The following is a 21,729-nucleotide window of genomic DNA, read 5'->3' as shown; positions in this document are numbered from 1 at the left end:
AGGAGAAAGAGATTACAGTGGAGGCACACCAGCTGTTAAACGCCTCAGCATAAAAATGCCATGCATGACTTCTGCTGGGCTGTTGGCCAGGCCTAGACACATGCCTCAACTGCAAGGGACACCGGGAAATCTAGGAAGTCATGGATAGTTGGTGACCTCCAGCTGTTTCTGCCACAAGCACCTACCTGACCTGTGCCTGTCCTTTGACTTCCTCTGGATCTCTTTAACCTAGTTTTTTGTTAATTCACTGAGTTAAGTTGGCAATCTCCCAATAATTCCCAGCTCCACAAAATGAATCAGTGGTTAGGACAGGACATGGAAAGAATTTCCAATACTGAGAGTAGACATACTACATCAGACCTGAACTATAGCATGGAGCAAACGGAGCTTCCTGTCAGTGACCATGCATCATTACGCTATGTCTGGATCAAATAACATGGAATTTGAGAGAAGATGGTTCCAACAGATGTTCAGTTCTCAATTACCTTTTCCATTTCTCTCTAAACAAGTATATTTTGGGGCGCCTGGGTGGCTCAGTCAGTTAAGCTCCGACTTTGGCTCAAGGCATGATCTCGCTGTCCATGAGTTCGAGCTCCACATCAGGCTCTCTGCTGTCAGGTTCAGAGCCTTAAACCTGCTTCAGATTCTGTGTCTCCTTATATCTCTCTGCCCCTCCCCGCTCACACTCTGTCTCTCTTTTAAAAATAAATAAACATTAAAAAAGAACTGAAAAAAAAAAAAGAAGTATACATTATTTTCACTGGGAGAGAAGACTGCCAAAGAGATTCCAGGTACAACTTGATGGAAAGAGGGATGAGCCTTGTCTGGAGGGTGTGCTGGAGCGCATAGGTGTGAGACCACATAAGTACACACTACATGCTCTGTGAGTCTCATTCATGGAATAATGGAGGCTGTAATGCTGCACAGGGCATGCCCCCTATGATGTCACCCCATAGTATATGACATGAGCAAACAGAATGCTATTGTGATGCTAGATGGGACCACCCTAGAAGACCAGGGGTGGGGGAGAAGCAGAAAAGAAGGATACAGGGCTCTCTGCCTTCCCCATGGACTAATAAATATGAAAACCAGGACAGTGGTAAGTAACCTAGAGACCAAATACAAGGGTTCAGGTCATCTACAGCCACCAAATAGTGAACATAAATGTACCTATATGTCCTAGCCTTTGGATATATCATGAGGTCACATGTATGGTAATGTTTCCAATGCACTGCTTTAGGCACTTAGTAGCAGGAATTCCAAAGCTGTCTGTCCCCGGGTTCTCTGGCCCGTAGGTCCCTTGAGGCTGGTGGGGGCCAGAGGTGGGAGGTAGAAGACAAACTGTACATTCTTTTTTTTTTTTTTTTTTTTTTTAATTTTTGGGACAGAGAGAGACAGAGCATGAACGGGGGAGGGGCAGAGAGAGAGGGAGACACAGAATCGGAAACAGGCTCCAGGCTCCGAGCCATCAGCCCAGAGCCCAACGCGGGGCTCGAACTCACGGACCGTGAGATCGTGACCTGGCTGAAGTCGGACGCTTAACCGACTGCGCCACCCAGGCGCCCCAAACTGTACATTCTTGAATGACTTAACTTTTCCAATTCATTAAACATACTTGACACATGGTGGGCATGTGATAGTGTTGATATTGTCAGCTGGTTGTGGCAACGTGGGTTCTCCAGGGGCAGAAGCTGAGGTGTCGTTTTGGGTATTAGGTAGATTTCTATTAGGTATCAACTCCTGTGACAGGATGGAAGGACTGACAGAGGGAGAAGTCAAACCGTGACATAGACCAACCCAGAGGGGACCTCTGGAGCTGACCCAAGACAAATGTGTGGGACTTTATCTCCTTGAAATAAATGGCCAGCCCATGTTCAGTCACCAAATGCAGACTGCCCCAGGCTGGGAGTGACCTCAGGCAAAGAAACTCTGCAATAGAGGCAGAGCCTAAACAAGAAGCTGGAGGCTGTCTGCTGATTGCACTTCCCAAGGCTGGTAAGCAAATCCTGCCTTGAAGAAGGATCTCTCCATCATGCACATCAGTGTCTACCATGCTGATGGGTTAGTCCAAACCAAGGAGGAGGGTAAAGAGATGAGAAGATGCAAACATGTGAATGGGACACAGAGCCACCTGTGGTGTAAGGTCAAATCCCACTCTTGCTCTTGAGCCTAGAAGACACTGGAGTCAGGGGTCACTTGTTCCCATCCAACCTCCTCTGCAACAACCAGCTCCATGGAGCCTCCAACAGCCTGACAGTCCTCACCTCTTGCAACATGATCCCCTTGACCTGGGCCTCAACTTCCTCAAGGTTGGTGAGGCATGGGACCACTCAGTGCCCACAACTTATACAATCCAGAATGGGGACAGAGGTGGGCAAGATCTTATTTGACAGCCCAAATATAAATTCTTCTGCCCTTCTCTCAAAAGACACGTTGGCGGGGCGCCTGGGTGGCTCAGTCGGTTAAGCGGCGGACTTCAGCTCAGGTCATGATCTCACGGTCCGTGAGTTCGAGCCCCGCGTCGGGCTCTGTGCTGGCAGCTCAGAGCCTGGAACACGTTTCGGATTCTGTGTCTCCCTCTCTCTCTGACCTTCCCCTGCTCATGCTCTGTCTCTCTCTGTCTCAAAAATAAATAAACGTTAAAAAAAATTAAAAAAAAAAAAAAAGACACGTTGGCTCTCCCAACTCCCCATCTCCGCTCTTTCCCCGACTCCTTTGATTGCACTCTTTAATAAAGCCATAGCACATAACCTCCTGCCTCTTAAAGAACCCACATAAGAAGCTTTATTTCTTAGTTTAGGACAAAATGTGTCAGGACCAAATTTTCCCATGCAGTAAAACATCCAGGCATGTGCAAGAATAGCTATGGATAGTCCAAGACCTCAGGACTGTTGCTGTATAGAAAGCAAGTCCCATATGGGGAACATTTAGATTCTGAACTTGCCCCTTCCCTACTCCGCCTTGTAGTCAGAGGTTTAATGAATGCAAATTTGCCTTAAAACCTTGCCTTTCACTATGACCAAACAATTAAAAATTCAGGAAAGTACTTATATCATTTTCTTCCCAAGTCAGAAGGCTGGAACTACTAAGCATGCCTGTGTTTCTTCTTTGAAGGTGAGGAACTCAAGAAGATAGAGATCAAAAACGTTTCTATGTCCCCAACTTTTTTCTGGTATCTGGTGTCCAATAGAGAGGTATTGCTCCCATTGGATTGCTCCCATGTCAGTCAGACATCCAGCCTCCAACACACCTACAAGAGCACTTCCAGATGTGCCTTCCTGAGGAATTCTTTGCAGCTATGGTGGACTGGGCCAAATGAAAACTGAAGTCTATTATACCAAGCAGTACAGTTTACAATTCCAAATATTACCAGACCAATGTGATGCGCCCAATGGAGCTTCTTAGCAATGGGCTTATTGTCAAGCATCATTCATAGTTCAGCAGTTGATTTGCACCTACATACACAATAATGTAGCTGAATCACCAGCTAGAGATTAAGTGTGTCTGCTTCTCCCTCTTTAAGTCATGGAGAGCCTTTCCACCTAAAGGCAGAAGTGCTGGAGTAGCTGATGTTGGAATAGCTCTAGGGTTCTGTCAACCAAAAATTGTCAGGAGGCAAAGATTAAGCAGAAGTGTTTATTTGTGATCAGAGAATTGCAATTCAGCGTCCACAGATTTGGGCAGCAACCCAGACAATATCCCACTAGGGAGCAAAAATCAGGGGCTCTTAAAGACAAAAAAATTTTAAGTTGTTTACAAAACATTTTGATGGGTGTTGGCAGAAGAAAACAAATCAGAGCTAAACAGAACTGGTTGCTAAGGCTCTCTCTACGCAAAGGCCTGTTACTGTAGCAACTTGCAAGTCTTCAGAGTTCTTGGAGTATTTGTGGTTTGGCCTAGTTCAAAACTTCATGGTTCCACCTGGTGAGGACATATGGAAGGCCCAACTCCTTAGTAGCCTCCTGGCTCCATTTTAAACCCCCACCCCACCCCAGCATGAGCGACTCCATTTTATATCACCTTTCACAGTCTCACTGTTGGAAAAAAGAGCAGGATCATCAGCCTTTCGGTGTCCAAGATTGTTACACTACCAAATACCTCCAGGCTGCTCCCAGATACTATGGGGTGTTGATGCACCGGGACAATGGGGGTTGGTTAGAACCTGCAGCTACCCTCAGCCAGAAGGTGAGGAACCCATACTCTAGTGATGAGCTGGGACCCAAGAGAAGGGTGGCACCATTCATTAGAATGGCCTAAAGCTACAGCAGCCATAAGCTCTGTGATCTCTTTGTCTCCTTCTGCTCTCTCCTCCAAGCCTCCAACATGACAGAAACAGAAGCCTCACCACAGAATTCAGCATGAGGCTCAGAGGGCGTAATAAGAGATCAAGAGGGCTTGTCAAAACGTCAGGCTGCCATTGCGCAGAGCCCGAGACAGCTGTCCAGATGTTTACACTCAGATGTCTCCTGACTTGGGACTCCCCGTGCTGTCTCCTCCTGTGGCCATAGCTCCTTTCAGGATTCTGTGGTCAGAGACATTATTTTGAAAGTACATTTTGTCTCCCAATGGGCAGGAGAGAGAAAACAAGAGGAGGGCCAGCTTCATTTGAAGGTGGCAGGGTTGTGGGGGGGGGGGTGGGCAGGAGCAAGAGCCTGGGGCTGAGAAAGAGGCCACTTGAATCCAGGCTGTCCTTGCCATGGGGAGACAACTGTGGGTGTCCAAGTAAGGCCCAAACTCCTTGGAACTGCAGAGTTCTCGGCTCTGAGAAGGAGAGTGTTTTCCTGTATCAGAAATTTTTAAAGTTGTTTATTTTATGGCATAGCACTCTTTATTCAAAATGGATTTTGAAAAAAAGAAGGAAGCTGCTGTTGTTGAACTTGAAAAGGAGACCATTGAAAACTAATGGCCTAAAGAATTGCTCAAGTCCCTGACTGAAATGCCCAAGGGCGCCTCCGTCTTATGCCCTGCACTCCCCACCCCAAAGGGTAGATGGTGTTCTATCCGCCATGTGGCCTAGATCCAACCTTATTTTGAAAGGAAAATTTCCCCCCAACAGGCAGGAGGGGGTGGCGGTGGTGAGTGTTAAAGTTGTGAAGTGATATTCAAACACTGGAACTGTTATTCTGTCCTGGAGGGAGAGAAGAAAGCTGAAACACATCCGAGCCATGCTTTGTGACAATTAGTTGAAATGTGGCCATTGCTGGAAATCCCTTGACAAACAGGAGAAGAAAAAGTGCATGGGAGGAAATGAGAACCCTATGCATGGCTCTGTAGTTGAGATCCTCAGTTTGCTCGAGGTTACCAAGGACTCCTCTGTTCTGCAAGAAAGTTCTTCAGTCCCTTGAAGGACTTCCTCCTATCATTGAAAGACACCTTCATTCCACCTTGGCTCATCCCAACAGATCACGAATTCAGAGACCTTCATGGCTGGATGTCAAAGGCCTCTAGCCTCTAAGAACCTCCTTCAGCATGCTGCCAATAGCTTCTGAGGGTCTGGTTTTCCTTAGACACCAGGGGAGGGGAGCTAGGTAGATGCATTTGGTGCCTCCTGATTCACCAGCTTGTAAAACATAAAGGTGGAACTCTAAGCATGCAGCTGGCTCAGAATCACTAATATACAAATCTTTATATATACCTTGGGAATTCAGTCAACCAATTAGCACTGAATGAACTTTATGGGAGTAACGTAATATTTAAAGTATTTCCCAAGTGCTACATCACACGAATGGACAAATCAGAATCGATGAGGGGCTGGAGTGAATCCTGGAGACCTCCTGTTTGCCCAAGTTGGTAGATGATGTTATGGGTAAAATTGTATGTTATGGGTAGAAGTTCAACACATCAATTTGGGGAGGATGGGTCATATGTTGAAATCCTAACTCAGAACCTCAGAATGTGACCTTATTTGGAATAGGATCACTGTGGATGTATTAAGAGGACATCGTACTGGAGTAGGTGGACCCCTAATCCAAATGACTATTGTGCTTATAAAAAGGGGGAATTTGGACCCAGAGACTCACACGGGAAGAACACCATGTGAACATGGAGGTGGAGACCAAGGTGATGATCTCTGATCAGGTTACAAGCCCAACAAACACCAAAGATTGTCAGGAAACTACCAGAAGCTAGAGGAGAGGTCTGGAATAGATCCTTCCCTAAAAACAGCTTCAGAGGGAACACCTGCATTTCAGATGTCTACCCTCAGAATTGTAAGACCTCACATTTCTGTTGTATAAGCCTCCCAGTGTGTGGACTTGAGTTACAGCCATCCTAGCAAACTGGTACAGTTGGTGAGGAGGTCTGGGAGTCCCAGGGGTGGAGCACAGATGGCAGAGGGAGAACGTTTGGTGGCTCAGAGCAGTGTCTGTTGACCAACAGGGATGAAAGCAGTTCAGTATTTTCCAATCAGTTTGACCATACCTTTGCACACAAGCTGATTGTCTGGACTGACTGGAAGATCACAGGGGTGGGGAGGAGGTGCTCACAGTGTTCACTTCCAGGGATGTGTAAGAAGGTGAGAGAGAAGTAGTTTTCTGGAGAGTTAAGGAGAAAGAGCATGAGCAGCGGAGGTGGGCAGAGAGAGAGAGGGAGACACAGAATCTGAAGCAGGCTCTAGGCTCCCAGATGTCACTGCAAACGCCAGTGCAGGGCTCGAACCCACGAGCTGTGAGATCATGACCTGAGCTGAAGTCAGATGCTTAACCGACTGAGCCACCCAGGTGCCCCCCGGAATGCACCTGCTTTAACAGGGGGATTGCAGTTTTTTACTGAGGGTGATGTTAGTTTTGTGAGGAACTCAAATTCCATTTCATATTGTGCACCTACTATTAGCTGCTTAGGTGCACTAGGCACTGACAGAAGAAGCAGAAGCCTGAGACTCAGCCTCTTGCAATTTCTTGCACATTACTTGCAAAGACAAGATTATGTCATTTGAAAGAGAACTTTACATTAAACAGTCAAAACTTAAAAATTTAAGTACAATATGATGCATATAAGTTGTTATTTTAAGAGCCAGCTCAGGTGACTAAACTTGGATTAAAGATTCCGATCAGTGGCACAAAAACAGACACTCAGATCAATGGAACAGAATAGAGAACCCAGAAATGAACCCACAAACATATGGCCAACTAATCTTTGACAAAGCAGGAAAGAATATCCAATGGAATCAAGACAGTCTCTTCAGCAAACGATGCTGGGAAAACTGGACAGCAACATGCAGAAGAATGAACCTGGACCACTTTCTTACACCATACACGAAAATAAACTCAAAATGGATGAAAGACCTAAACGTAAGACAGGAAACCATCAAAATCCTCAAGGAAAAAGCAGGCAAAAACCTCTTTGATCTTGGCTGCAGCAACTTCTTACTCAACACATCTCCAGAGGCAAGGGAAACCAAAGCAAAAATGAACTATTGGGACCTCATCAAAATAAAAAGCTTCTGCACAGCAAAGGAAACAATCAGCAAAACTAAAAGACCACTGACAGGATGGGAGAGGATATTTGCAAACGACATATCAGATAAAGGGTTAGTATCCAAGATCTATAAAGAACTTATCAAACTCAACACACACAAAAAAACAAATAATCCAGTGAAGAAATGGGCAAAAAAAATGAATGGACACTTCTCCAAAGAAGACATCCGGAGGGCCAACCAACACACGAAAAAATGCTCAACATCACTCATCATCAGAGAAACACAAATCAAAGCCACATGGAGATACCACCTCACACCTGTCAGGATGACTCACATTAACAACTCAGGCAACAGATGTTGGTGAGGATGTGGAGAAAGAGGATCTCTTTTGCATTGTTGGTGGGAATGCAAGCTGGTGCAGCCACTCTGGAAAACAGTATGAAGGTTCCTCAAAAAACTAAAATAGAACTACACTACAATCCAGCAATTGTACTACTAGGTATTTACCCAAGGGATACAGGTGTGCTGTGTCAAAGGGGCACATGCACCCCAATGTTTATAGTTGCACTATCCACAATAGGCAAAGTATGGAAAGAGCCCAAATGTCCATCAATGGATGAATGGATATAGAAGATGTGGTATATATATACAATGGAGTATTACTCAGCAATCAAAAAGAAGGAAATCTTGACATTTGCAACTACGTGGATAAAACTGGAGGGTATTATGCTAAGTGAAATTAGTCAGTCAGAGAAAGACAAAAATCATATGACTTCACTCATATGAGGACTTTAAGAGACAAAACAGATGAACATAAGGGAAGGGAAGCAAAAACAATATAAAAACAGGGAGGGGGACAAAAACATAAGAGACTCTTAAATATAGAGAACAAACAGAGAGTTGGTGGAGGGGTTTTGGGAGTGGGGATGGGCTAAATGGGTAAGGGGCACTAAGGAATCTACTCCTGAAATCATTGTTGCACTATATGCTAACTAACTTGGATGTAAATTTAAAAAGTAAAGGAAAAAAAAAGAAAGGAGAGATTACCAAGGACTAAAGTCAGGGGTGGGGAAGGTGGAGTTATTCCTTCAAGAGTGCAGCGGACAATTTCAATCTGGATGTAACTCATACTCTTCATGAGTACAGAGGTTATTTTCAATTTGGGGTAACTCATAGTAATGGGTACAAAGAATTTTGAATGTAATTAATGCCACTGAGTATATGCTTACAAATATTACAAGGATAAATGTTATGTATATTTCTTCACAATAAATTTGTAAAAGAAAAAAGAAAAAAGAAAAAAGAAAAAAGATTCCTATCAGTCTTGGAAGCTCATTTGTGAGATGGACAGCCGTGAAATACTCAGGCTGATAGTTCACATCTTTTTCTGCCCCTCCTTCCCCGGCTCTAGTTTGCAAGTTGCTCAGAATATTTGGCTATGAGGGACACCTGGGTGGCTCAGTCGGTTGAGCATCCAACTCTTGATTTCAGCTCAAGTCATGATCCCACAGTTGGTGAGATCGAGTCCCGCGTTGGGCTCTGCGCTGACAGTGCAGAGACTGCTTGGGATTCTCTCTCTCTCTCTGCCTCTCGCCCACTCATGCTCATGCCCGCTCTCTCTCTCAAAACAAATAAACATTAAAAAAAAAAAAAAAAAGAATATTTGGATGTGAGCATCCCTCTCAGATTGCGGGCTCTTTCTAAAAGAACCGGAACAGATGTGTGGGCTTTCCACTTGTGTTGTCAATGTTATTCTCCCAATTTCTTTTTTTAAGTCTCCATGTGGACATTTTTAATTCAGTTTAACATTTTAATTTTGTTTTCTGTGAGCCCTTCCTTGTTGTGAAATGTTAGGGTGGTTAGTGTGTGTTCCATTAACTTCCGCTCAAGCCTATGGAGGTTTCCAGTTTGCTGAGGGCACATGGATGTGGGCCAGACCCATAACTGTTGGCTGGGCGCTGACCCTTTCTAGCAACCGCCGATGGGGTGTTCTCTGCGTGCTGAGGAAACTGGGTCTGACTGGCAGGAAGGGGAGGGAATGGGCGAGGCTGAAACGCAGGCAGCAACGGGTCTTCCCAGAAGAGGCAGAATTTGCCAAGGGACATATGGGGACACGGGGCCTGCCAGGGACATGGGGCCCCAGTCACACCAGGGTGGAGCAGACTCAGCATTACTTCCTCCAAATGCAAGTGTATTTAAACGAGGAGGACAGGGACAAGTTCCCGTCCCTCCCAGGGAATTCTTGACTCGCTTTAATCAGATGTTTGTGGGCTCTTGGCCTGGCGCATAGAAGAGCAATGACGGAGAGAGAACTGAAGAGGAGGAGGAGGGCATCAGGAAATGGGTGTGACCATGGTTTTTGTTCCTTGTAGTTGGTCTCTGAAGATTTCTGAAAATGGTCACAACCTGTTTTGTATGTTTCCAGGATAAATGAAGTTTTCTTCAAGGTCATGTAACACTTCACAGTGAGGCGGGGGTGTCTCTCTCAACGATGCCCATGGTGCCCCGTACAAAGCCTTGCACACATTAGACATTCTGGGAATGTCTATCTGCTAAATTTAGATGAATTCCTAAAGGTCATGTGTGTGCGTGTGGATTCCATTTTTATAAGCTGGATTGCACTTTAAAAGCATATGGGGAGCACATTGAAAGGAATACTGCATTGGCTCATTTTGTGAAATTAGTATCCACTTCCTGATTTATTTGTTTTATAAGCAGAAGTAGGCTTGTATGGTTTCCTTAAAAACCAAGCACACAGATGCTCCATTCCCCATCTGCAAGGTGATGGGACAGGATTCGGCAATTTTGGATATTCCTTCCAATGCTACAATTATAAAGCCTTAGAAACTACTTCCAGTTAACATGAAGATTTAGAAATTGAGAGATCTGGTTGCCTTTTCTGCTTTGAGCGACAGGGGAAAATAAGTAGAGTGGTTCTTCTCAAGTTTTGTCATCTTTCCATTTACTCATCACATACTGCAGTTACGTTCACCTGAAATAGCAATTATTTGTAGTAAGCCACACTCACCTCTCACATGATGCCCATCTCTACTCTGGATTAGTTTCATCGCTTGCTTTTTGATATGCTTTCTTGGCTACAAAGAACTGAGCTCTGGGGCTCCTGGGTGGCTCAGTCGATTAAGCGCCCGACTTCAGATCAGGTCATGATCTCACTGTCCATGAGTTCCAGTCCCGTGTGTCGGGCTCAGTGCTGAGTGTGGAGCCCATTTCAGATTCTTTCTCTCTCTCCCTCTCTCCCTCCGCCACCTCCTCCACTTGTGCTCTCTCTCTCTCTAAAATAAATTTTTAAAAAAGACAAAGAGCTCAATTAAAAAATAAAATTTAAAGTAGTTTTAGATTTACAGAAAAGTTGTAAGAGTACTACAGAGGGTGGGTTTTTTTAAGTGAGAATGAGAGTGTGTGTGTGAGTTGGGGAGGGGCAGAGGGAAGGGGATAAAGAGAATGCCCAGCCTGGTGCCCGATGCAGGGGCTCAATCCCACAACCCTGGGATCATGACTGAGCTGAAATCAAGAGTCGGACAGTCAACTGACTGAGCCACCCAGGCAACCCAGTACAGAGGGTTCTATACCCAGTATCAAGTTGTCCCCAGTGTCAATATCTTACATTAGTATGCACAATTGCCAAAACTAGTGAGTCAATACATTATTATTAACTAAAGTCCATACTTTATTTGAATTTCCTTAGTTTTTACCTGATATCCTCTTCTGTCCCAGGACCTCATCCAGGATATATTATATTGAAACATCCTTTCTCCTTAGGCTCCTCTGGACCAAGACAGGTCCTCATATTTTTCTTGTTTTTGACCTTGGCAGTTCGAAGGAGTATGGGTCAGGCTACTTTCTAGACTGGCCCTTGGTTTGGGTTTGTCTGATGTTTTCCTCATGATCAGGTTCAGGGTTCTTGAGAGGGACACCACCAGGGCTAAGTCCCATCCTCACCACAGCACATGCAGGTCTCATGCTGTCCACTGACATCAAGCTTGATTACATAGCAGTGGCAGTGTTTATTGGGAGGTCTCCAACCGTGCCCCTCTTTCCATGCTGTACTCTGGACGGAGGTCACTATGCACAGCCCACGCTGAAGGGATAGGACATTTTGAGAGTATTGATTCAAGAGCAGAGGACCCTACATGAATTGTGTGAATTTCTTTGTACAGCAGATTTCTCTACTCATTTCTTTATTTACCCACTCATTGTGTCAGGGTGGACTCAGATATTTATTTTCTTTTTTTTTTTTTAATTTTTAACGTTTTTATTTATTTTTGAGACAGAGAGAGACAGAGCATGAACAGGGGAGGGGCAGAGAGAGAGGGAGACACAGAATCGGAAGCAGGCTCCAGGCTCTGAGCCATCAGCCCAGAGTCCGACGCGGGGCTCGAACTCACAGACTGTGAGATCGTGACCTGAGCTGAAGTCGGACGCTTAACCGACTGAGCCATCCAGGCGCCCCTCAGATATTTATTTTCTACTTTGGGTTATAATCCAATACTCAGTTATTTATTTCATTGCTCAGATTGTTTCAGGTTTGGCCACTGTGAGTTCTTTCAGTCAGCTCTTTCTTTTTTAAGTTTCTCTATTTTATTTATTTTGAGAGCGAGAGAGTGGGGCTTAATCTCTATCCTGGAATCATGACCTGAGCCAATATCAAGAGTCAAATGCTTAAATGACTGAGCCACGCAGGCACCCCTTTAAGTTGGCTCTTGAGTCCCCTTGACATGCACCCACCATCTTTTTTGAGCCCTTCCTTACTTCCTGGCACCACAACATGTTCCAGGCTCATTTTGTATATTCTCAACCCCAGCCCTAAGACCAGCCCTTTCTCCAGTGAGCCCTGTTCCCTTTTATTGAAGAATGGTGTTTAGAATCCAAGATCTGGGTGCTGGGTGTGTTCGCTGCCACCAGGGTGTGGCACTTCTTTCCTTTTGCTTCTTCTGGACCCTCTTAGCAGACAGACTAAAGAACTATGTGGGCATGCCAACTAATGTATATACGCATCTAGAAATAGTACTATACATGTCCATCTGTATCTAGAGGAAACTAAATGTTCATACTAATGTCTCCAATTCTAATCCATTGCCACACATTTTTAGACATTGCAACTGTGGAGAAATATAAAGCCAACCTGACTTCCGCCCTTCTACATAATTCATGTTTCCTAACAGTTTTGCTTATCTTTGAAATTCAGCAAATTCACCAGGCCATATATTGGAATTCATCATTATCACTGGACTCTGACTCCATGAGATGGACAGATGTGTTTAGAGGGCAAGCCCAGGAGGCCACCTTCTCTATGACTCCCAGCTGAGCCCCACGGTGGTGGCTGAAATCTTGGGACAAGGAATTCTTAACTTCAGCCTTTCTTACTGCCCAGCTGAGGGAAAACCTTAGGGCAAGGAATTCCAAGTAAGGAATCTGTAATTCTTTCAAAGTCACTCAATTTTAAAATTTATGTTTAAATTTGTGCAAAGGAAAAGTCACTATCTGTGTGGTATACGGTTCCATGGCCTTTGACAAACATATAGAGAAGTGTACCTATGACCACAGTCACAATAGGGAATAGTCCACATGCCGCCCAGATGCCGTCCTGTTGTCCTTTGTAGTCAACACCCCCCCCAACCTTTGTTAACCACTGACCTGTTCTTCATCCCTATAGTTTTGTCATCTCCAAGATGTCACATAAATGGAATCTTATAGTATGCAGCCTTTTGGATGTGGTTTATGTCACTTAGCAAAAATACTTGGAGATTTCTCCATGTTATTGCATAAAATCACTTGCTTTTTTTTTTTTAAGTTTATTTATTTATTCTGAGAGAGAGACAGAGATCACAAACGGGATGAACAGGGAGAGAGGGAGAAAAATCTCAAGCAGGCTCCACACTGAAGGCACAAAGCCCGATGTGGGGCTCAAACCCATAAGCTGTGAGATCATGACCTGAGTCGAAGTCGGACACTCAACCGACTGAGCCACCCAGATGCCCCGTAAAATCACTTACTTTTAATATTGCTATCCAGGTACTACATCAGCATAGTTTAGATTTTTGCACTAGTGATTCCCTTGAATGTCTGTATTAGTTTCCTGAGGCTACATAACAAATGACCACAATCTTGGGGACTTAAAACACCAATTTATTAACTCACAGTTTCTAAGGGTCTGGACTCCAGGCACATCTTGACTAAGTCTTCTTTCTGTTGAGAGTCTCACAAGGCTGCAAACAACATCTCATCTGCTACCTCCTCTGAGGCTTACAAACCTCCTGTAAGCTCACTGGTTATGGGTAGAATTCAGTTCCTTGCAGCTAGCTATCAGATTGGGGTCCTTGCCTTGTCAGCACATTGACTGTAGGGCAGTGAAACTGATTTCGGATTTCTGACCTCCAGAACTGTAAAAGAAGAAAGTGGTCTGTTTTAAGTCATTAAGTTTGTGGTAACTTGTTAGAGCAGCAATGAAAAATGAATAAATACATCACACATTAGAAGTGAAGTAAATTGGGGCACCTGGGTGGCTCAGTCAGTTGAGCGTCCAGCTTCAGCTCAGGTCACGATCTCACGGTCCGTGAGTTCGAGCCCCGCCTCGGGCCCTGTGCTGACAGCTCAGAGCCTGGAGCCTGCTTCAGATTCTGTGTCTCCCTCTCTCTCTGCCCCTCCCCTGCTCGTACTCTGTATCTCTCTATCAAAAATAAATAAACATTAAAAAAAAAAAGAAGTGAAGTAAATGTGCATAGGATATGTTAAAATAGAATAGAGATTCTCAAACTCTTTTAATTGCCAACTCTTGGTAAGAAAACCATTTGCTGGGGCACCTGAGTGGCTCAGTCAGTTAAGTGTCTGACTTCGGCTCAGGTCATGACCTCACATTTGGTGAGTTCGAGCCCTACATCAGGCTCATGGCTGTCAGCGCACAGCCAGCTTCAGATCCTCTGTCTCCCTCTCTCTCTCTGACCCTCCCTCACTTGTGCTCTCTCAAAAATAAAATAAACATTAAAAAAGAAAAAGGAAAAATATCTCATATCAATATCCAATATGAGCAAGCAAACACAGTGGTACACACAGGAAAACATAATTGAAAGTTTTACAAATCATTTATTTTTACAAAGTATACTCTGATATTTTCTGTAATGTTTTACTCTCTTTTTCTTTCTTTCTTTCTTTCTTTCTTTCTTTCTTTCTTTCTTTCTTTCTTTCTTTCTTTCTTTCTTTCTCCCTTCCTTTTTAATGCTAGTTAGGACCCACTAAATTGATTCCATAATCTCCTGATGAGTATCTTGAAAAATGCTGGAGCTCAGGGCCCTACAGTGGATAGACGGGATCAAGTTGAGATGGGTTTAAAAAAAATTTTTTTTTTAGTGTTTTATTTATTTTGAGACAGAGAGAGATAGAGCATGAACAGGGGAGGGGCAGAGAAAGAGGTAGACACAGAATCCAAAGCAGGGTCCAGGCTCTGAGCTGTCAGCACAGAGCCCAACACAGGGGTCGAACCCACAAACCGCGAGATCATGACCTGAGCCAAAGTCAGACGCTTGACTGACTGAGCCACCCAGGCGCCCTAATTTGAGATGGGTTTTAAGTGTCAAACTCCTGGGGCACCTGGATGTCTCAGTCAGTTAAACGTCTGACTTTGGCTCAGGTCATGATCTCTTGGTTCGTGGGTTTAAGCCCTGTATTGGGCTCTGTGCTGACAACTTGGAGCCTGGGGCCTCCTTGGGATCCTCTGTCTCCCTTTCCCTCTGCCCCTCCCCCGTTCATGCTCTGTCTTTCTCAAAAATAAATAAGCATTAAAAAAAATTAAAGTCAAACTCTTGACAGAATATGACAAATGCTTCATAGCAGCTCATAGTTGGTGGCACTGCCATCAGGGGCCTAAACAGATAACAGTGCAAAGTTTTCCTCTGAAACTCTGAATCCTCTACTTCAATGGTTCTCAGCTGAGGGTGACTTTGCAGCCCAGGGGATGTTAGGCGATGTCTGGAGACATTCTCTGTTACAACTGGGACACAGGCTACTTACCAGCACCAAATGTGCAGAGGCTGGGGATACTATGGCTAACGATTCTACAAGGCAAAGGACAGGCCGTACAACACTAAATTATCCAGCCCCAATGTCAGCAGTGCCAAGGTAGAGAAACCAAGTTCTAGTTGCATCTTCTCTTGGTCAGCTGTGTCCAGACTGACTTTTTCCACCTCTCTGGCTTCCCCAGGTTTGTCCTCCCTTACTATGTCCTGTGGTCCACAATTATGCCTTTCCTACCTAGCATAAAACATTCACAAGCTCTTGGGAACTAGGTTTGTGTTTTAGTCCGTTTGGACTGCTGTAACAAATACCACAGACTGGGTCACTTATAAACAACAGAAATTTATTTCTCACAGTTCTCACAGTTCTGGAGGCTGGAGGTCCAAGATCCGGGTGCCGGAGTGGGCAAGCGAGGGCCCTCTTCTGGGTCACAGACTTCTTGTGGCTTCCCATGGCGGAAGAGGCTAGCAAGCTGTCTGGGGTCTCTTATATAAAGGCACTAATCCCATTCATGAAGGTTCTACCCTTGTGACCTCATCACTTCTTTTCATGACATCACCATGGGGATTAGATTTCAACATATGAATTTGGGGAGGACACAAACGTTCAGACCACAGCAGCTTGTGATAGGTGACAGCTGTATTTTTTTAAAGTTATTAATGAATCTGAGGGGTGCCTGTGTGGCTCAGTCGGTTGAGCGTCCAACTCTTGATTTCGGCTCAAGGTCATGATCCCCGGGTCATGGGATCTAGCTCTGTGTCGGGCTCCACACTGAGCATGGAGCCTGCTTAAGATTCCTCTCTCTCACCCTCTCTGCCCCTCTCCTCTGCTTTCGCGCACACACTCTCTCTAAAATAAAAAATATGTACATTAAAAAAAAGTTTATTAATGAATCGGAGAGCAGTGATTGGTGAGGCGTTCAAGGGATACTGTCGACACACAGTAAACATTTTTAAAAAATGTAAAAAAATAAAATCTACTGGTTTAGGTTATTAGATTTTCCTTCAGTCAGATGTGAAGTACATTTGGAATTCATTCAAATAGGACACAGGTAGCACTGGTCCCTTTGAAAACTGAGAAGATGATGACTTTCTGCATTATCAGGCCATTTAGGAGCTTCCTTCACCCTAAAAATAATTTTTCCTAGCATCCCCGATTCTGTATGTTCTCTCGCAGGGCACTAAGAAGGCAGCTTAAGGGTAGAAGGCATAGTCAGTAACCAGCTTCTGCTGTTTCCACAAATAACTGGTATAAAAAATACCATATATTTAGGAAATAACATCTAATTAAAGTCAACACAGGACAATTCTCTGAGGGAGGCCCAGGCCACATGCATGGGGCCAGCTCACTGGGGTATATGGGTGGTGCTTAGTGTCAAAGGGTGGAGTGTGAAAATAATCCATTTTAGCCTTCATATTTGGTGGTGATGGGGTGGGGGTGTCTTTGGAAAAGAAGAGTCACATGCATTGTTAATTCCAGAATGAATGGTTTTGTGGTTTGGGTATTATTGTCTCTTGTAGTTTCACAGGAACATGAAAGCACCTATAAATAAACTGCAGGAAGTGGGAGATACATTTACAAAGAGGGTTTTAAACATAATAATTAGAATTCCTGACTTCTGAAACTAAGATAGCTTTACAGTGGAAAGCACTCTGATTTCTGTGTTGCAATATGTAGCCCCTCTCCCACCCCAGGGTAGGGGTTGGGGGCTGGGTTGGAGCAGTGGTGAGGAGCTCGAATGGTGAAGGAAGGTTGACTGAGAGACAGGGTTCCAGAAGGGCAATGTGCCAAGCAGAGCAAACCCCTGCAAGTGAAAAATACTCTTTACTAACCAGTCTATATTTGTATATAGTTCCCTCTGGAGCAAAGGCAAATAAATTTAATAATTAAAAAAAAAAAAAAGCAACGATTTCATTATGCGCTGACGTGACCTGGGCATGACACACGGATTAGTTCGTGTAGCCATCACAGTAATTCAATGAGGTAAGTACCATCGGCGTTCCCACTTACACACGAGAAAATTGAGGCTCACAGGGACTGAGGGTTTGGATTAACAAGGGGCCATGCGAGGATTAGAAATGGGACAATTTGACTCTAGAGGCCATGCAGGTAATCAGTCTTGGAGCATACAGTGCGTGGGCTCAAGGTGAAAGCAATGGCTGGTTGAAATATGGACAGCTGAAATAGAGACGTCTGTGAGTTTCTTTTTCCTTTTCCCAGTCCTATCAATTTTTTTAACCGAAATATATTTCACATATACCGTTGTGTAAATTTAAGGTGTACATGTTGATTTTATACATGTACATAATGCAGGATGATTGTCAATGTTGTTAGCACCTCTACCATATCACATATCATTTGTTTTCTGTGGTGGAAATAACTAAAATCTGGGCTCTTGGCAAGTTTGATTTTTTTCTGATTTTTTAAAATGTTTACTTATTTTTGAGAGAGAGAGAGAGAGCAAGACAGTAAGGGGCAGAGAGAGAAGGAGACACAGAATCTGAAGCAGGCTCCAGGCTCCGAGCTGTCAGCACAGAGCCTGACGTGGGGCTTGAACTCACAAACCGCAAGATCATGACCTGAGCCAAAGTTGGACACTTAACCAACCAAGCCACGCAGGTGCCCCAAGTTTGATTTTTGTAAAACAATCTTGTTATCTGTATATATATCTGTATATATATATATATCTACTATACATAGATTTCCAGGATTCTTTTTCTTTTTTCTCCACCACCCAAGTGTCCTTTTTTAAAAAAATTTTTATTTAAGCATATTTGATACAGTGTTACATTAGTTTCAGGTACACAACAGTGATTCAACTTCTCTGTATATGCTGTGTTCACCCCAAGTGTAGCCCCCATTTGTCACCATACAATGCTATTACAGTATCATCGACCATCATTCCCATGCTGTTCCTTTTATTCCCATGACTTATTCATTCCATAAATGGAAACCTGTATCTCCCACTCTTCTCCACCCATTTTGTCCATCCTCCAACCCCCCCCCCCGCCACCACTGACCTCCCCTCTGGCAACCATCAGCTTGATCTCTGTATTTATAGACTTGATTCTGCTTTTTGTTTATTCATTTGTTTTGCTTTCTAGAGTTCACATGAGTGGAATCATATGGTATTTGTCTTTCCTATTCTGACTTATTTACTTAGCATAACACACTCTAAGTCCATCCATCTTGTCCCAAGTGGCAAAAATATCATTCTTTTTATGGCTGTGTAGTATTCCATTGTATATTTAAACTACAACTTCTCCATTTACTTATCTATTGATGGACACTTGGGTTGGTTCCATATCTTAGCTACTGTAAATAATGCTATAATAAACAGGGGTGCGTATATCTTTACAAATTAGTGTTTCATTTCTTTGGGTAAATATCCAGTAGTAGAATTGTTGGATCTTATGGTATTACTATTTTTAATTTTTTGAGGAACTTTATATTGCTTTCCACAGTGGCTGTGCCAGTTTACATTCCCACCAACAGATTCCTTTTTCTCCACATCTTTGCAACACTTATGATTATCTTTTTTATTTCAGCCATTCTGACAAGTGTGAGGTAATACTTCATTGCGGTTTTACTTTGCATCTACCCCTGATGATGAGTAATGTTGAGCATCTTTTCATGTGTACATTGGCCATCTGTATGTCTTCTTTGGAAAAATGTCTATTCAGGTCTTCTGCCCATTTTTTAAGTGGACTATTTGGTTTTCTTTGTGTTGAGTTGTAGAAGTTCTTTATATATTCTGGGCATCAATCCCTTATTGGACAGATTATTAGCAAATATCTTCTCTCATTCAGCAGGTTGCTTTTTAGTTTTGTTGATGGTTTCCTTCACTGTGCAAAACTTTTAATTCTGATGTAGTCCTAATGGTTTATTTTTGTTTTTGCTTCCTTGCCTGAGGAGACATTTCTGGACAAATGTTGCCAATGTCAAAGAAATTACTGCCTGTGTTCTCCTCTACAATTTTTATGGTTTCAGATCTCACATTTAAATCTTCAATCTATTTTGAGTTTATTTTTGTGTATGGTGTTAGAAAGTGGTCCAGTTTTATTCTTTTGCAGGTAGCTGTCCAGTTTTTTCCAGCACCATTTTTTGAAAATACTGTATTTTCCCCATTGTATATTCTTGACTCCTTTGCCATAGATTAATTGACCATATAAGCATGCGTTTATTTCTGGGCTGTATTCTGTTCCATTGATTTATGTGTCTATTTTTGTGCCAGTACCGTACTGTCTTCATGATTACAGCTTTGTAATACAGCTTGAAGTCTGGAATTGTGATACACAGCATTGTTCTTCTTTCTCAGGATTGCTTTGGCTATTTTGGGTCTTTGTAGTTTGTACAAATTTTAGTATTGTTTGCTCTAATTCTGTTAAGAATGCTATTGGCATTTTCATAGGGATATTGCTGAATTTATAGGTTGCTTTAGGTACTATGGACATTTTAACGATATGAATTCCTCCAATCCATGATCATGGACTATCTTTCCATTTGTTTGTGTTGTCTTCAATTTCTTTCATCAGTGTTTTATAGTTTTCAGAGTACAAGTCTTTCACTTCTTTGGTTAAGTATATTCTTAGGTATTTTGTTATTTTTGGGGCAATTGTAAATGGAATTGTTTTCTTAATTTCTCTTTCTGCTACTTCATTATTAGTGTATAGAAACACCACTGATTTAGGGGCACCTGGGTGGCTCAGTCAGTTAAGCATCTGACTTCAGCTCAGTTTATGATTTCACGGTTTGTGGGCTTGAGTCCTGTGTCGGGCTCTGTGCTGACAGATCAGAGCCTGGAGCCTGCTTCGGATTCTGTGTCTCCCTCTCTCTCTGCCCCTGCCCGGCTTGTACTCAGTCTCTCTCTGGCTCTCAGAAATAAATAAATGTTTAAAAAATTAAAAAAAAACACCACTTATATCTGGGTATTAATTTTGTACAGAACTTATTTTATACTAGTTTCAAGTTTGTACCATTAAACATCTCTCCCATTCCCTTATCCACCAGCCCCTTGTAACCACCATTCTACTCTGTTTTCATGAGTTCAGCTTTTTTTAGATTCCATATATAAGTGATATCATACAGAATTCTTTCCCTGTCTGACTTATCACACTTAGCATGATGCTCTCAAGGTCCATTCATGTTGTCACAAATATTTCATGACATATATCTATATATATCTTCTTATCCATTCTTCCTTTAAGGGCATTTAAATTGTTTCTATATCTTGACTGTTGACTGTTGTGCAGAAGACTGCAATAAACATAATACTGCTTATGTTTCTTAAATATTGTGTTTTTATTTTATTAAGGTATATATCCAGATGTGGAATTATTGGATCATATGATAGGTTTGTTCTTATTTTTTTTGAGGAACCACCCTATTGTTTTCTGTGGTGGTGTAAAAAAATGTGTGTTCCTACCAACAGTGCACAAAGTTCCCTTTTCTCCACATCCTCGGCAGTTCTTGTTATCTTCTGTCTTCTTGATGACAGCCATTTTAACAGGTGTAATGTGATATCTCATTGTGGCTTTGATTTGCATTTGATTTGCATTTGATGATTAGTAATGTTGAGCCTCTTTTCATGTACCTGTTGGCCATCTGGATGTCTTCTTTAGAAAAATATCTATTTAGTTCCAATGTCCATTTTTAAATCAGTTTTTTTTTTGTTATTGAGTTGTGAATTCTTTATATATATATTGGATATTAACCCCTTGTCTCATATATGGTTTGCAAATATTTTCTCTCACTCTGTAGGTTGCCTTTTTCATTTTGTTCATTGTTTCTTTTGCTGTGGAGAAGCATTAGTCCTACTTGTTGATTTTTACTTTTGGTTGTTTGCGCTCTTGGTATCAATCCAAAAAATAATTGCCAAGAGCAATGTCAAGGAGCTTTGTTCCTGTGTTTTTTTTTTTCTAGGAGTTTTATGGTATCAGGTCATATCTTTAAGTCTTTGATTACTTCAGGTTAATTTTTTTTTTAAGTTTTTATTTAAATTCCAGTTAGTTAACATACAGCATAGTTTCAGGTGTACAAAATAATGACTCAACACTTCCATACATCACCCTGTGCTCATCACCAGTGCCCTCCTTAATCCCTATCACCTATTTAACCTATCTCCCTATCCACCTCTCCATGGGTAACCATCAATTTGTTCTCTATAGTTAAGAGTCTTTTTCTTGGTCTGCCTCTGCCTCTTCTTCCCCTTTTCTCATTTGTTTTATTTCTTAAATTCCTCATATGAATGAAATCATATGGTATTAGTCTTACTCTGACTGACT

At 42.8% G+C, this 21,729-nt stretch overlaps 1 protein-coding gene and 1 long non-coding RNA gene across 4 annotated transcripts in view; one reads left to right on the top strand and one right to left on the bottom strand.

Moving 5' to 3' along the window:
• Nucleotides 1–983: 983 nt before the first annotated feature.
• The window catches only part of LOC109499833, a 41,469-nt gene continuing 20,723 nt past the window's right edge, over nt 984–21,729 (top strand). For 2 of the 3 annotated variants that reach the window (XR_006597941.1, XR_006597935.1), the window contains exons 1-2: nt 984–1,099; nt 12,624–12,841. This is a non-coding gene — a long non-coding RNA (uncharacterized LOC109499833). Of the gene's footprint in view, nt 1,100–12,623; nt 12,842–17,297; nt 17,429–21,729 lie in introns of all 3 variants that reach the window. The other variant, XR_002157354.3, reaches the window with a different exon arrangement.
• AP3S1 (adaptor related protein complex 3 subunit sigma 1) overlaps nt 13,549–21,729 on the bottom strand; it is a 96,390-nt gene continuing 88,209 nt past the window's right edge. Inside the window, exon 6 of the mRNA XM_045057733.1 lies at nt 13,549–13,818. Coding sequence (XP_044913668.1) covers nt 13,735–13,818 — 84 coding nt within the window. The 3' untranslated portion in view covers nt 13,549–13,734. The remainder of the gene's footprint in view (nt 13,819–21,729) is intronic.

The sequence above is a fragment of the Felis catus genome, chromosome A1 (assembly GCF_018350175.1).
Source record: "Felis catus isolate Fca126 chromosome A1, F.catus_Fca126_mat1.0, whole genome shotgun sequence".
Classification (NCBI taxonomy): Eukaryota; Metazoa; Chordata; class Mammalia; order Carnivora; family Felidae; genus Felis; species Felis catus.
Note: the sequence above shows the minus strand (reverse complement) of the source record. Positions and strands in the feature narration are given on the sequence as shown.